This window comes from Oncorhynchus tshawytscha, linkage group LG16 (assembly GCF_018296145.1).
Source record: "Oncorhynchus tshawytscha isolate Ot180627B linkage group LG16, Otsh_v2.0, whole genome shotgun sequence".
Classification (NCBI taxonomy): Eukaryota; Metazoa; Chordata; class Actinopteri; order Salmoniformes; family Salmonidae; genus Oncorhynchus; species Oncorhynchus tshawytscha.
In genome coordinates, this window is record NC_056444.1 from 38,722,908 (window position 1) to 38,738,337 (window position 15,430).

Below are 15,430 nucleotides of genomic sequence, written 5' to 3' on the forward strand. Positions count from 1 at the left end.
GTCGGGTGATTATGGAGGCCAGGTCATCTGATGCAGCACTCCATCCCTCTCCTTCTTGGTCAAATAGCCCTTACACAGCCTGGAGATGTGTTGGGTCATTGTCCTGTTGAAAAACAAATTATAGTCCCACTAAGCGCAAACCAGGTGGGATGGCGTATCTCTGCAGAATGCTGGGGTAGCCACGCTGGTTAAGTGAGCCTTGAATTCTAAATAAATCACAGACAGTGTCACCAGCAAAGCACCCCCACACCATTGCACCTCCTCCTATATGCTTCACGGTGGGAACCACACATGCGGAGATCATCCGCTCACTTACTCTGTGTCTCACAAAGACACGGCGGTTGGATCCAAAAATCTCAAATTTGGACTCATCAGACCAAAGGACAGATTTCCACCGGTCTAATGTCCTTTGCTCATGTTTCTTGGTCCAAGCAAGTCTCTTCTTCTTATTGGTGTTCCTTAGAAGTGGTTTCTTTGCAGCAATTTGACCACGAAGGCCTGATTCACACAGTCTCCTCTAAAACAGTTGATGTTGAGATGTGTCTGTTACTTGAACTCTGTGAAGCATTTATTTGGGCTGCAATCCAAGGTGCAGTTAACTCTAATGAACTTATCCTCTACAACAGAGGTAACTCTGGGTCTTGCGTTCCTGTGGCGGTCCTCATGAGAGCCAGGTTCATCATAGCGCTTGATGCTTTTTGCGACTGCAGTTCTTGAAATTTTCCGGATTGACTGGCCTTCATGTCTTAAAGTGATCATGGACTGTCGTTTCTCTTTGCTTATGTGAGCTGTTCTTGCCATAATATGGACTTGGTCTTTTACCAAATAGGGCTATCTTCTCTATACCAACCCTACCTTTCCACAACACAACTGATTGGCTCAAACAAAATAACTTTTAGCAAGGCACAACTGTTAATTGAAATGCATTCCAGGTGACTACCTCATGAAGCTGGATGAGAGAATGCCAAGAGTGTACAAAGCTGTCATCAAGGCAAAGGGTGGCTACTTTGAAGAATCTCAAATAAAAAATACATTTTGATTTGTTTAACACTATTTTGGTTACTACGTGATTCCATATGTGTTTCATAGTTTTGATGTCTTCACTATTATTCTACAATGTAGAAAATAGTTTTAAAAAATAAAGCAGAATACTAAAACAAAGAATAAAATAACAGAATTATGGTCAGAACGTGACACAGAACCCTTGAATGAGTAGGTGTTCTAAAACTTTTGACTGGTACTGTAGATATAAAAATAATTCCACCTGCGGAAAGGTTGTGGGATAACTGGCATGTGTGCCAGTTCCACCTTTACAGATTGTCAGAGGTTCAGGCCAGGATGAAAACCCTCAAGCCCTGAATCTGGACCTGCTATTTGAAACGATTAACCTTGTCCTTGGTGATGGTTTTCTATTGGGTCGAATAAAGGAACCTCCTTTTCCCTAACAAACCATAACAGAGAGTTTGTGTGTGTGTGTGTGTGTGTGTGTGTGTGTGTGTGTGTGTGTGTGTGTGTGTGTGTGTGTGTGTGTGTGTGTGTGTGTGTGTGTGTGTGTGTGTGTGTGTGTGTGTGTGTGTGTGTGTGTGTGTGTGTGTGTGTGTGTGTGTGTGTGTGTGTGTGATTATTCTGCAGCCTTAATCCATCAACCAGGATTTTAACACCTTAGACATTAGGAGAACTTAGAACAGTCATGAAGGACCAGCAAAAGCTCTGTTCAACCTCTTTATTTCTGCTTCACGACATGCTTGGTTATCACTGTATTGGGCGAAATTATCCACCTGTTTTGACTCAATCAGATCAGAGGCAAATTGAGATCCTGCATGCCGGCTCCAACTGGTGAGGGGAACATGCTAAAACAGCCAGTGCTGTATTTGGGTATTTGACTACAGGTATGTCCCTGTAGTCAGTGGTGACCCGTCATTCAGGGAAGGCGGGGCTTAGAGACCCACATTCTTTTACCCAAAAAATACAAAATAAAATGTATATATATATACATAGAGTTACATTAGAAGTGCCCTTCCAAGAAGACTCAAGGTCATTGGCCACAGATAAAATTACGCCAAATCACGTTATATCTACAGTAGCTTTGATTGGACTGATCATGTCAACTTCTTACATTCGAAATCTTAGCTAGCCGTCATCATCATGAATCAGGTAGACAATCCTACCGGCAAATCCTTTTTCATCCTTGTCATATGAAGATAGATAATGAAGATAAATTATAGATAAAATGTATCGGTGCTCAGCGGCCATTGGACATAAACATTACACAACAAGTTAGAAATCGCAAATTCAACAATGAGTTGTTTGGAGGGAATCGGTGACAGTGACTTACCGCAAGCATTGCAACTGGGAAGTCAGACTGGGAAAATACGTTTTGAACGGTCATCCAACTGGGAAGTCAGACTGGGAAAATACGTTTTGAACGGTCATCCAACTGGGAAGTCAGACTGGGAAAATACGCTTTGAACGGTCATCCAACTGGGAAGTCAGACTGGGAAAATACGTTTTGAACGGTCATCCAACTCGGAATTGTAAATATTTTTCTTTGCTGACAAAATTTGCCAACGAAGGGCCGCCGCGCACAACAAGGTGAGTCCTAAAATGTCTTACATGTTACTGCATAAATTATATAATACGCCAGGGAGATATGGTCAGCTGAATGAATTGTTTCGCTGCCAGACAAGGCTCCGCTGATAGCCAGGTGTAGCAGTGGTAAGGATTCACTCCAAGATTTACATGCTAAAATTGCCACTGCCTGTAGTCACCTGGAAGAGAGATCTATGGCCGCAGAGAGAACTGACGAGTCATCCCTCTCACTACTTCTCACAGTGTATTATCCATCACATGCAACAGGTCCTGCGGCACTACACAATTTATAATGCCCTCAATCCCTCCTTAATGATTTCATCAAACAACTCTCAATGTTGCTGTGTCACTCCCGGTAGCAGTAAGCATGGCATTCTGCTACTGCTCTGCTGTCCCTGGTGAATATGTTCTACTATTTATGAGAGCTGTCTCTAAATGGGGTAGTCTCTACCGTTGTATAAATATTATGCTGCTGAGGTTCTGCCCCAGTGTTCAGATCATCCAGATATCTCACGCCGCCTCCCCCATTTCTACCACCACCACCCCCTGTCCATGGCCTCGGGATAGGGTGTAGTTGCCCATAGATGCTGATCTTGTGTCAGTTTTGCATTTCCCACCACTAATGGTTAAGGTTAGGATTGGGGGAGGGGAAGCTGATCCTAGATCTGTACCTAGGGGAAACTCCATCCTAAAAGCCATGGCCATGGCCACATGGTGCTGTGTCAATCCCGGAGAAGAGATGCTGGGCTGGGCTGTGTTCTTGTTGTCAGCTGTGCTTCCAGTGGACTGGTTGGTTCCCTCGGAGCCCAGGCAGCAGCACAGCCTCCTAGTCGTCTGTACAGGTTGCATTATTTATGGCCTTCAGTCTGCATTATTTACATTGCTTACCATTTTTACATGTTACACATTTACAGGGAGGCCTTTTTCTCTTCTCCTCGTGTGATTGAGGTAATGTACCCTTTTGGTTCGACGGTCGGTGGTACAAAGCGCAACGTCACGGCGTCAGCTACCAGGGTGGATGTGGTGGTGGAGTCTGAGGGTGAAGGTTTCATCTGACCTCACCAATCCCCACCACACCATGCGTCTGTCCCTGTGGTTTTGAGGTACCTGGGTGGCATCACTGGAATGCCTGCCTAGGTCTATATCTCAGAGTAATGATACCTGAACTCCTGTTCACTGCCTGTGACCTCAGCCCAAACACTGCCCTTGGTTTTGGAACGTCTTCTGCAGCTGTAGGCTCGTCCTCCCTGTGTTTACTCGGGACTTTCATGTTGACGGCTGCTGAAATGTGTCTGCTGCCAAGACGACTGAGATTCTCTTGTCACTCTGCAAACAAATAACACAGAGGCATTTCAAGGATGTGCATGCGCACAGCTATACGTAGCTAATCATGTCATTTTTTTCTCGCTCACTGAAGAGGGGGACTCTCGGTTTGACCTGGCGCTCTGCCAGTTACGCTGGTCATCTTTTGGCAAGGGCCTCATCCCGTTCCTGGGCACACTAAGCGGTAGGTAGCTTCACCTGCCCTGACTGAGCTGGCATGAGCCACTGGCACATTGTTGGCAGTGCTGGAGGTCAGCCAGAGCAGGTTTTAATTAGACCTAACCCATGGTTGGCAGGATCTCCCCCATCTCATGTGCCACACAACCGTGGTGAATGTGGGAAAAGCAAAGCACAAGCAAGACCTACAGGCCTATTCTAGCATGCAAATAAAGGTTAATCTGAACTATTCATATTTCTGCAATATCACTATGATATTGAATCCCAATGTTAACCAATAGTTCGCCCTGGACACATTATGTAATAACACAAAATATGATTTATATTTTTAGACATTTGAATGAATAATCTCCAAATGATAAGTAATCCATTGTTTGTTCGACCCAAATCAGCACCTCCTTTACTTAACAAAGGGTGTTGTGATTACATACAAAGCTCCTCCCAATCGACTTTTCTTCAACCAAGCCTTGGATTCTTTCTGTGTTGCTTATGTATGTAGTAATATACATATATCAGTGCAAGAAAATAATATTACCTTTACAGTGGTCATTCTCCATGGCAGTATCCTGGCAAGATCTTCAAGGCCTCTCCCAATGTTTTATATTGTGTCAGACCAGAGTGGTTCACTCATTGATACATCACAGACAAGGCTTTCATTAAGATGTACCCATAAAATAGTGATTAAAGCCATTTAAAAAGAGCACCATCTATGTGAAACTCAGATATGGTCTGCAATACAGCATCAAATTGTCACCGATGAACACTGGAGTTTTGGTCATCTCTAGAAGCATCCAATGGAAGACAACAAATCATTATCTGCAAAGGGGCCTGCTAAAAAAAGGCTTGGCCATGGAGGAGCAGAAGCAGAGCATTAATATGTCTCCCAAGACAAACAGCCACCATCTTTGAGAGCGGTCCTGCAAACATGTGAAGACAAGAGAAAGTAAGACAATTAACGCACATACCTCGCCTGCTGCTATGGACCAGTGAATACAGTGGTTACCATGGCTTAATCTGTCAATGAAGTGGACTTTGGGGGACAAGCTTTGTGGTCTGATCCCTGGCCCAAACAGACAGCAGCACGTTTGTGTACACTTGACAAGCCAATTCCAATAACCAATGGCCCAGGATTGGAAGGAAGGAGAGGCCTGGGATAACACCCTCAGAACACCCGAAGTCGTCGTCGTTGTCGTCGCCCCCCAAAACATCATTCAAACCAGGACACCCTTTTGTGCCTGTCTGATTTTATCCATATGTTTTGGATTATGGTTCCATTGACTTTGGGGGATTTATTAAGATAGGCCTAAACATAATTTTATTCCATACTAGGATGTTACTAGTTTGGAGTAAGGGTGAAATAGGATTTTTTTTTCAAAGTGTTTGTTGCTAAGGAATTCCCCTAGATCTAAGGCAAAAAATCTGAACCTGTATTTACAGGCCTACTCTTCCACACAACGTAGGTGTACTGTAACAATGTAAATGTAATTCAACATTTGTATTAACAAGTGTGACAAAGTAAAAGAAAAGTCTTTGTTACTGTTAGAATTTGTGTGTCCACGTGGTTTGAAAGTGGCGTTCCACTTATTACCTTTTGGCGAATTTTGGAAAGGCGCACCGAGAGCGCGCATTACGCATGCAGCATTAACATACAATTAGAGTTTGAGTTAGACGTCATTGGTCAGTTTTGTCCATTTCAAATAAGCTTGCTTCAATGCGACGCTGTATCTAATAGAACAATTGGACGGTGGCGCTAAAGCGTGACATGCATCCACATAGGCTATGTGTGCGCCATGGTATATGGCAGTGTCATGCGCATTTATATTTATGTATTTTTATGCAAGAAAATAAACGCAAGGATTTTCACATCTACTGACATATCATATACGGCCATGGGATGTACTCTTTTGATGCAATCTCAGACTGAAACACAATGTGTCCTGCTACTTTCTGTTCAGACTGAAAATTGATCTACAATACTAAAACTAGTATAACGGGTATCATGCCCGAGTCCAATTATTTATTCAACTGACATTTGGACATAGTTTAGCCTAAATTATATTCTGTATCATCTTTTTTTCCCCTGACCCGTCTAATTTCCAATCCGTGATTCAGCCATTATTTTTCCCAACGTTCCCAATGCGCGATTACGCACGGAGTAAATGATACATACGAGAAGCAATAATACAGGGCTATATGGTTAACTAATTGTACAACTTTTTGACAATTTTCGGGTTATTCGTGGAGCCTATCGACCCAGACGCTCTAATATAGACTCTTACACAGTGAAAAACTCCCAGAGTCAGAGACATGCATGTCCATGGGCATCCGTGCGCGCGCACACATTTTCATGCTATTTCCCATGAGTGTGAAGTCAATATGTACCTAAGTAATAATTCTAATAATTCTAGACACAACATTCGAATCACCCACACTAAGTCACATAACATAACAACATAAGCCTATAGGCTACGAGTTGGGTTTTTCCTCAACTGGGAATCGTTTTAGGAACAGAGAGAGAAAAGGTGTAATTTATGTTTTCCCATGGAGTGCAGTCCCTCCCCTAAACCCACCCTTCAGGTGGAAAAAATCTTTAAAGATTTTTTTTACTCTTTTGTGTGATAACATCAGATGGGTTTGTCTAGGCGAGCCAATCAGGTCCCTCCCCTGCCATAGATCGGAGCTATAATACATAGCAGTAAACGCGGTCTGCTCGCACAAGCGGCTGTAGCTCGACTGCGCAGAGATTCCGTTGTTAATTTTCTCACTTTTTACCCAAGCAGCAACGTCTCTCCTTCGATGTGTTCCGTTATCATTTTGCAGAGGCGTTCATTTCCGCACCTGCCACGGTAGTGATCGGGGGGCACCGTAGCCTACAGACGAACTAGAGGAGGAGACAAGGACATTGTGGAAGCAGCCGCGCGAGAGGGAGGAGAAATATAGAAACAAACGGCCGCTGGTTGATAACACACTGAGGCTCCGAGTCATTTAGATTTTATGGACGAAATGCTGCTGTTGACGAGAATCGTTCTGGTCGGGTTGATCTGCTTGTCCTTGTCCGTGTCCTCTGGGATGGGCTGTGGACCGGGCAGGGGCTACGGTAGGAGAAGACATCCGAAGAAGCTGACACCTCTTGCGTACAAACAGTTCATCCCAAACGTCGCGGAGAAGACCCTAGGGGCCAGTGGCAGATACGAAGGGAAGATCACGCGGAACTCCGAGCGATTTAAAGAACTGACTCCCAATTACAATACTGACATTATCTTTAAGGATGAAGAGAACACCGGTGCGGACCGGCTCATGACTCAGGTAAATTGAACCGTTTTAATGCCTCGCATCTTTTAGGACACTGTGTAACATAACCTTTCACATTGGATGCAGATTGCGCACCACAAACAAATTCATATACATATTTAAGTCTCAAATCTGTTTGTTTTTTAGTAGATGTGTGAAAAGGTTCCTTTTCAATCTCAGAGCATTGCACTTTTGATTAGGTCCTGCATGGGTAAGGCTTTCATAATCAAACCAGAGACATGACATAGGCCTGCTGGCAGACCAGTGGGACACTCGGCCTTCATGATTGTGGCAGTTCATTTGAAATATTTATGTGGTCCTCTCATATCTATATTTGTATCAAGGCCTTGTGCAGACGCACATCGGTTGTCTATGCAATACTATAGCATTTGGATATTCCGCAATTGCACCTTTAATATTTAGATTACTAGATTACTATCTCGTTTTAAATCTTTAATTTCAGTCATCTGATTTGGCATATGACTAAAACAGTAGCCTTATGTATGCATGGTTGGCGCATTCAGACATTTTTTTGCATACTGTTATTCACCATTTATCAGTATAGTGTTTATCGGCCCATGAAGACATTGACATTTCTTTGAGAATGTTCTGAACACTATCACTACTTAAAAAATGGGTTGGGACGCGGCCAATTAGTGCAACGATATAGCAAGCTGCACCGAATGCGCCTCCGGTAATGCATTTGTTTTGGAAAGGCAGCATTAGTGGCAAACAAGCATTGTACTTTCTGTGAATCAGATTGCCCTCTGTCGAATCCTTGTCTGTGATTTCTTTATACGATTTTGGGTGGCTATCTTGCATGCATTGTCCATAAAAATATCGGTCAGAAATGCAGTCTGGGCAGCATGTGTCTCTCACCTATGGGGTTACTTGATTTCCACCAACTGTTAGCCTATATTGGGTGTCTGTTGCACGTATTTTGCAAATGCTGTATTACTATTTTAATAAGAACGTCTATTACTTCCGTCCGGCCACCTAAAAATGCCACTGAACCTGAAGGAGTGTGATGGTGGAGGCGCGCGCGCCAGACTCCCTGAACCGTATACCGCGACATGGGCACGAGCTTAGATTAAATATTCACCCTGCCCTGCGTGCAGTCTCAACATATCTCTAAACGCTCCCTTCCCTTCCCTTCCCTTCCTCTAATATAGCCTATACGTTATCACACTTCAAATGGAGGCTAGAGTGAGAGATATAACCTTCTACTCTGTCTATAGCCCTCCGGCCACTGCCAGTTAAAGATGTGGTTGAACAGGGAATTGTGCCAAAGACTCCACTTTTTGACACACTGTGCGCTTTCATCTCCATTTACTACCGTCCTTCTTTATTGGTCTGAAAGTAGTGGATGTATGTTGGTCTATTATGTTATCACCGCATAAAAAAATGCGCCAAACCATTTACAAAAACAACAACATATTAATAGCAAAATAAGCTCACTGTTTTATGCTTTGTGCTAGACTATAATTCATAGAAAGGTGAAATATTTAAAATATTACATATTTGCTGTAGATATAGACCAGGCAAGGCAAAAGGAGGCTCATAGACAAACATCCCCGTGGGAATATGCCCCCTCCCTCCATTCATTTAACACGACCTGACATCCAGCCTACATTATGCGGGAGCATTTGAACTTATGACCTTTAGTCAATGAGAAGAGGACGCATAAACAAAGTTCAAAACATGTATTAAGTATTGAGTACTTAAAGTATGTGCTGTTTAGTGGCGCACTGCGTAGCCCTAACGACGAGATGCACCTGCAACCACGACATGAGTTAGAGAGATAGTTACAGCCTACAAACGTAGTATCTGAATAATATGAAGAGCTAATGGTTAGCATCTAGAATATGTTTGCCATCTTCTATATTGTATGGTTGTTGTGCGTAAAGGTCAATCCAGTGGGCTGTCTTGGGGAAGGCGCTGACGCACTGTGGGTGCACAGGTGCACTGGAAGTTATAAACTATGGGATGGATCCCTAGCTGGAATAGAGCTCAGTCTCTCAATTGTTTAAACAAAGTGCAATTTCAATGGAGATTAGACGTCTGTCTGTTGTTTTTCCCTAATGTAAATCATACTCCATTTAAGGTGATGACGACTATAAAAGCGTGATGTCCCCCTGGCTGTTCCAACTCATTTTGAGTAAGCGGGTTAACCAAGCAGCCCCCTAACAACTACAAAGACAGTTTGTCTCGGGGAAAGTTAACGAGGTCGTCGCTTTACAGACATTTTTAGCGCACAGTCCCGGACGTTTCTGTCGCGAATAAAAACGTCACATGGTCGTCTGTAGCGAGCACAGCTTAATGGGAGCTGAATATAGCCCCACAAACGAAGCGAAATTGAGACGGACCAGCGGGTTGTTTGCACTGACAGGTACATGATAAGTGTTTCCTCTAACCAATTCATTTGTGAGAAGATTAAGAGGCAGACTGCGGGCGAGGCTTGTTGAAAAACTTTTAGTCTGAGGACAAAGCGCCAGCGGAGGGATCCTGCTGGGCTTCACGGTGGTTGAACAGAATTTGGCTGGATTTGCGGCACACGACCCAATGAATTAATAAATAGTTTAGGCTTCACGGCTCTTGGCTCCGGCAGTCCTACTCAGAATGTGCAGGAAAGGGTTTTTGGCATGGTCCCTTTGCCTTTCTTTCTACACACTGCCTGCTACAAGTGCGAGTATATTGTTGGTTTGTTTTAACGTCTCGCAGGAAAGACAGGTTAGGCTAATTGCGATATCACTGGTAGGCTAGCCATATGACCAGCATTTGGGGATCCTTACCAACAAACGAAAGAGGATGGAGAGTGGTGGCCCATGCTAGGGATGTGTGTGTGTGTGTGTGTGGGGGGGCTTACTTGCTCTATACAGATAGTTAGCCCTTTAGGGAAGAAAACCAAAACACCTCCAGTTGAGTAGTCCTGTCACGTCCCAAGAACTTGCGGGACAAGAATAATGAAACGTTCCCTCTGGTTGCGGTGAAAAGACTCTTTGTGATTTTTATTTGACATATTGGTTAAGTGTCGAGAAGAGTTGTCCTGGAGAAGGCCAAGCATCTCCACTAAGGGTCCCTAGATAGGTTAGGAAGTGCAACGTTCCAATTATAAGACAACTGTTTTATAACTCAGTTATTCCTGAAGATTATACTCAATATCAGTTATTTATTCAAATAAAACACGTCTTACTAAAGACTCTTGCTTTCAATAGAGTTATATATATTTTTTCAATTCCGATGAATTTCAAATATGTCATTAATTCCAGCATTCTGTTTTATTGGACAGGGTCTATCATGTTGTAGCATATTGGGAGAGAGTACAAATAGGCCATTGAGCGGTCGCATCTTTCCAAGGACCAAATCTATATGTTTTAGGCCAGTGAAGCGAATGCAATGCCTTATCAATTTTTTATCACATGCTTCTCTATCTGACATTGTGCCCTCTGACTCTGCTCTTCACACAGAATATTCAAGCTTATTCAAACAAACCATTCACATTGTTGTATGTAGGCATATTTCCAATCACATCACTATTTAGACCAATAGATCACCAGTGTGGAATATTCAGCTTCACCAGATGTAATGGTAGTGATTTGTGTTATGTAATCCTTAAACCAGTAGGGAGGTGGGGGTGTGTGTTCCTTGGCCACCAATAATGCATCTACAAAATCACAATACCTTCAGGCTTGTGAATTAAGTTTAAGATCAAGAGCCAATGAATGAATGAATATACGTTGTCTGGAACATAACACTTAAATATCATATATCAAATATGAGCCTACTGTCGTCTTACTAACCAGGCCTGATATAGCCTACAGGAGGGTATTGGCACCTGGTGAGCATGATTAGTGAATTTGATATATCTTAGTAGACGACTGACTGTTTCATGTCCCTTCCCCCAGAGATGTAAAGACAAGCTGAACTCCCTGGCGATCTCTGTCATGAACCAGTGGCCAGGGGTAAAGCTCCGCGTCACCGAGGGCTGGGACGAGGATGGGCACCATTTCGAAGAGTCGCTACACTACGAGGGAAGGGCAGTGGATATCACGACCTCCGATAGAGACAAGAGCAAATACGGCACGCTGTCCAGACTAGCAGTGGAGGCTGGGTTCGACTGGGTCTACTACGAGTCCAAGGCCCACATCCACTGTTCTGTCAAAGCAGGTAGGGTGTCAAGTCAAAAAGATGTTGGTAGCCATCACTGACATCAAAAACGAATGTGAATACAATATCTTGGAAAACGTGAAAACGTTTCCCGCCTCATATTGATTATACATTTTTTTTTTTACAATATAGTCTACTCCAGCTAGATAATGAATTAACATATATTATTGGGATGAAATAAACAACTATGATCTTATTTGATGCTATCTCGTTAGGCAACCCCCTTCTAGTTCAGAATTCCACACAATGTGTCCTTTCGCTATTTTCGTTATTAACACTCGTTATGTCGTGGTCTTTTATCCTTTCATATCCATATTTAAAATATAGATGTATATGTATTTCATAGTAGTTGTCTTATTTATATGGGTATTTGCTGCTTGTTCATTGTTAATGCATATAATCTATTTTATGATCTTATATCGCCCCACACTGTCTCTTCGATGGAACCACGACCATTTATTACACAAAACATATTCCCACACTCATAAAATGTCATTGCATATTATTCAACTGATAGGCTATAGAATTCAAAATCACTGCACGTCAATAGAAGGCCATTTGAGTTTAACTAAATACATTACATGTTTAGATGTGTTGATTTGTATTATTTGTCGATCGAAATAATCTATTCTAGGCCTATGTTTGCGTCAGTGTTGGCCGTCAAAAATGTGTAGCCTAATGAATTTGACCAAAATAGGCCTACTTTAGACAAATCTTTTGGGTTAAAATCATCTCTTGATTTTCCTAAAAACCTTATGGAAATCAACGTAGGCCTATTCTACCCGTGGAACGCATATTCGTTTAGAATTGAATGGAAAATCTTATATTTAAAATGCAACACACACGTGTTGAGATCATATAGTCCGTGTCATTAGGGGTCATGTGACTTTACCAAAGGGCTTTGGACTTACCAACGTTGAATTCGTTAGGGGCAAATCTGGTTTTCAATTGTCACCTTATTTCATGCCTCGGAATCTTAAAAGAAGATTAGATGCATAAATTCAGAGAGGGACGGTTCTATTCTGTGGATGTGTGTGTTTACTGACTGTGATCCTGGAGATCGGAATGTGAAGAGTTCTCCCAGTCCCAAGACCCGAATTATTGTCATCAAGATTGACAACAAAGCAGGGGAGAAGTGGTAAAAAGAAGGGACATTGATGTTGGTCGACTGCAAGCATTTAGAGTCTGGGTCCTCATTTAAATTCAAATCTACATCTTGAGAGGCTTGGAAAAGTGGCTCCACTGGGTAAATAGTGTTTGCGGCGCTCTTGTTTTTTTTTCTGAGTAGGCTATGTGTGTGAATTGTCACGTAGAGGTTTCTGCACCTGAGTAAATATGGGAAGAGTAGCTGGGAAAGGCGTAAATGTTCTTTTCCAAGAGTGGCTCTGTCCACAAGCTGATTTAGAATGACAATGTCAGCTCTTTATTGGTTTTTAATCAACGTTAGAGGAGCCAGGGCTCTCGGTTTTCTCATCTCACACAATGAGAAGCACCCAATACGTTTTTTTTTGTGAAGGAGTTCCACATTCACATTATGCCAAATGAAAGCATATGGCACCATGTTTTATATGCGGGAACATACAATGCAATCTCTATGATGTTAAGTTCAAATTCGTTTTAATGGGAGATATGGACCAACATCAGAATTGTCATTCCTCTTTTCTTTAAAACGTGTGGATATAGCCAATAAAGCGTATATTTGACAGTGGTTCATTCATCGACCTGTAGGCACATGCGCTATAGGCGGCATACGTTCCACAGTGGTGAGCCCAAAACGTGTCCTGCTTTCACGGGGAGATAAAATAGCCTAGTATATGGATATACTGTATTTTTACAATCATATTCACCATCACTAATACAATATTTTATTTCAACAGAAAACTCAGTTGCTGCCAAATCAGGCGGCTGCTTCCCAGGCACTGCTTCGGTGACTCTCAAAGATGGAAGCAGGAAGGCAGTGAAAGACCTCAGAGTTGGCGACAAAGTGCTAGGTGCCAACAGTAATGGGGACCTCGCATACAGCGACTTCATCATGTTCATGGACCAGGACTCGTCAACTAGACGAGTATTTTATGTGATAGAGACTAAAGAACCGGCTCAGAAAATTACCCTTACTGCTGCACATCTCCTCTTCGTGGTCAACAACTCAACGGATGATCTCCACAGCATGTCAGCAGTATTTGCGAGCGAAGTCAAACCTGGACAAAAGGTGGTTGTCTTTGATGATTTGCATAACCAACTGAAGTCGGTCACCGTGGGACGGATTTACATGGAGGAGCACGAGGGGTCCTTTGCGCCCGTGACTGTTCAAGGAACCATCGTTGTTGATCAGGTGCTTGCGTCATGTTACGCGGTAATTGAAGACCACAATCTAGCGCATTGGGCGTTTGCACCTGTCAGACTGAGCTACTGGCTGTCCTCGTTGCTATCCCCGAAAGACTACTCCATGCCCAACGCCACCTTACACGAGGACGGAGTGCACTGGTACTCCAAAATTCTATATCAATTAGGAACGTGCCTCTTGGATAGCCACGCGCTTCACCCACTGGGGATGTCAATAAACTCAAGTTGAAGCAAAGCAAAATAAGACAATAAACAATAGTGGAATGAAAAATACAAAGCCCCCAGCGAAGTTGGGATATTTATTTCAGTGACTTGTACATGTGTGTCCCTTTTAAAGAATGAATGGAGCCTTAAAAGTTTTCTTTGAATAATTTATTCTCATGTGAACTGGCTGGTATCACACGGATGGATCCTAAAACGGTGTGACCAGCAAAATTGTGCAGAATCTATTTTTGTATATCTCCAAGTAAACCACAAAGAAAAAGAAGACCATGTTAAAAGGAGAAAACTTCTTGACAGGTTGCAATGTTCTGTGCATATTATGTGCAACTGACTGATATATTTTGGGGATAAACAAACTTCGTGGGGGTCCATAAATTATATTTTTATACACAGAATTGTAAATTTGATTTTGACAGATCGTTACCGAATCACATTTCGTTATTTGAAATAGTGTTAGATACGAGAATATATTTTAATTTAAATAGTTGGGAAAAGTCTTGGAAATCTTGTTTTGTTTATTAAGAATTGTATTATTTTGGAAACGTTTCATTTAAATTGTCAGATTGGGACAGATATTCTGCCTCGTATAATTATTTCCTCAGCTTTTGTTGTATTTCTTTTTTCAATTTTTCTTTTAGAAAATTTGAAATGCACATTCTGACAATTCAGTAACAGTTTAAGTAGTACAGAACAAAACGTTTCGTTGAATAAATTAAAAAAGTAACTCATGTAAATGTACTAAAATGTATTTTTCTTTTCATATTTTGTAATAGGGAAATAGTTTTATAGAAATAACATGCGGCAGATGCACAGTTTGGATAGTATATAATAGCGTTCAAGTTAACTTTCATAACAGGGCGATGTGTCAAAAATGTCTAGAGTTTATTATTTATATGTTTATTACAAAATGAGATAAAGAAAATATTCAAACCTGCAGTTGTTACATGTTTTTTTCCAGTAGCTCTTGTAAATTGACATTCTGGGTCCATAAGAGAACCTAAAGACTATCAAAATGAAATGAATATTAGTTCTACTCAAATCAAGAATTCGAAATGCTGCTTCAATTGCATAACTTTGGAGCAAATCTCATTCTGACACCAATGCATTTATACAATTCCAGTTAAGCGCATTTGACTCAACCCATGGAATAGTTCTATATAGCTATGAATTACGTTGAATTTTTTCTGAAATTAAATGTGAAGTTGAACATATTGAGGTAAAAGTGCAGGGATTCCTCTGCTTTGAACGGCCCAATGTCTGCTTGCGAAATGTAGAGACTCCATGTCACATTTAACGAGGTTAGCCTTTCGCAAATAAC

General features: G+C 42.0%; 1 protein-coding gene across 1 annotated transcript; it reads left to right on the plus strand.

Moving 5' to 3' along the window:
* The first annotated feature begins 6,775 nt into the window (after positions 1–6,775).
* On the plus strand, positions 6,776–15,048 carry LOC112215632 (sonic hedgehog protein A). The gene is made up of 3 exons (XM_024374821.2): positions 6,776–7,395; positions 11,286–11,547; positions 13,425–15,048. Exons 1-3 carry the CDS (start codon positions 7,084–7,086, stop codon positions 14,117–14,119), a joined length of 1,269 nt encoding a protein of 422 aa, XP_024230589.1. The 5' UTR covers positions 6,776–7,083; the 3' UTR covers positions 14,120–15,048.
* The last annotated feature ends 382 nt before the right edge of the window (positions 15,049–15,430 follow it).

Bases quoted from the DNA above. Each gene is read 5' to 3' on its own strand.
- LOC112215632 (XM_024374821.2), top strand. From the start codon at position 7,084: ATGGACGAAATGCTGCTGTTGACGAGAATCGTTCTGGTCGGGTTGATC. The intron at 7,396-11,285 runs GTAAATTGAACC...CCCTTCCCCCAG, and splicing joins CGGACCGGCTCATGACTCAG to AGATGTAAAGACAAGCTGAA. The intron at 11,548-13,424 runs GTAGGGTGTCAA...TTATTTCAACAG, and splicing joins CCACTGTTCTGTCAAAGCAG to AAAACTCAGTTGCTGCCAAA.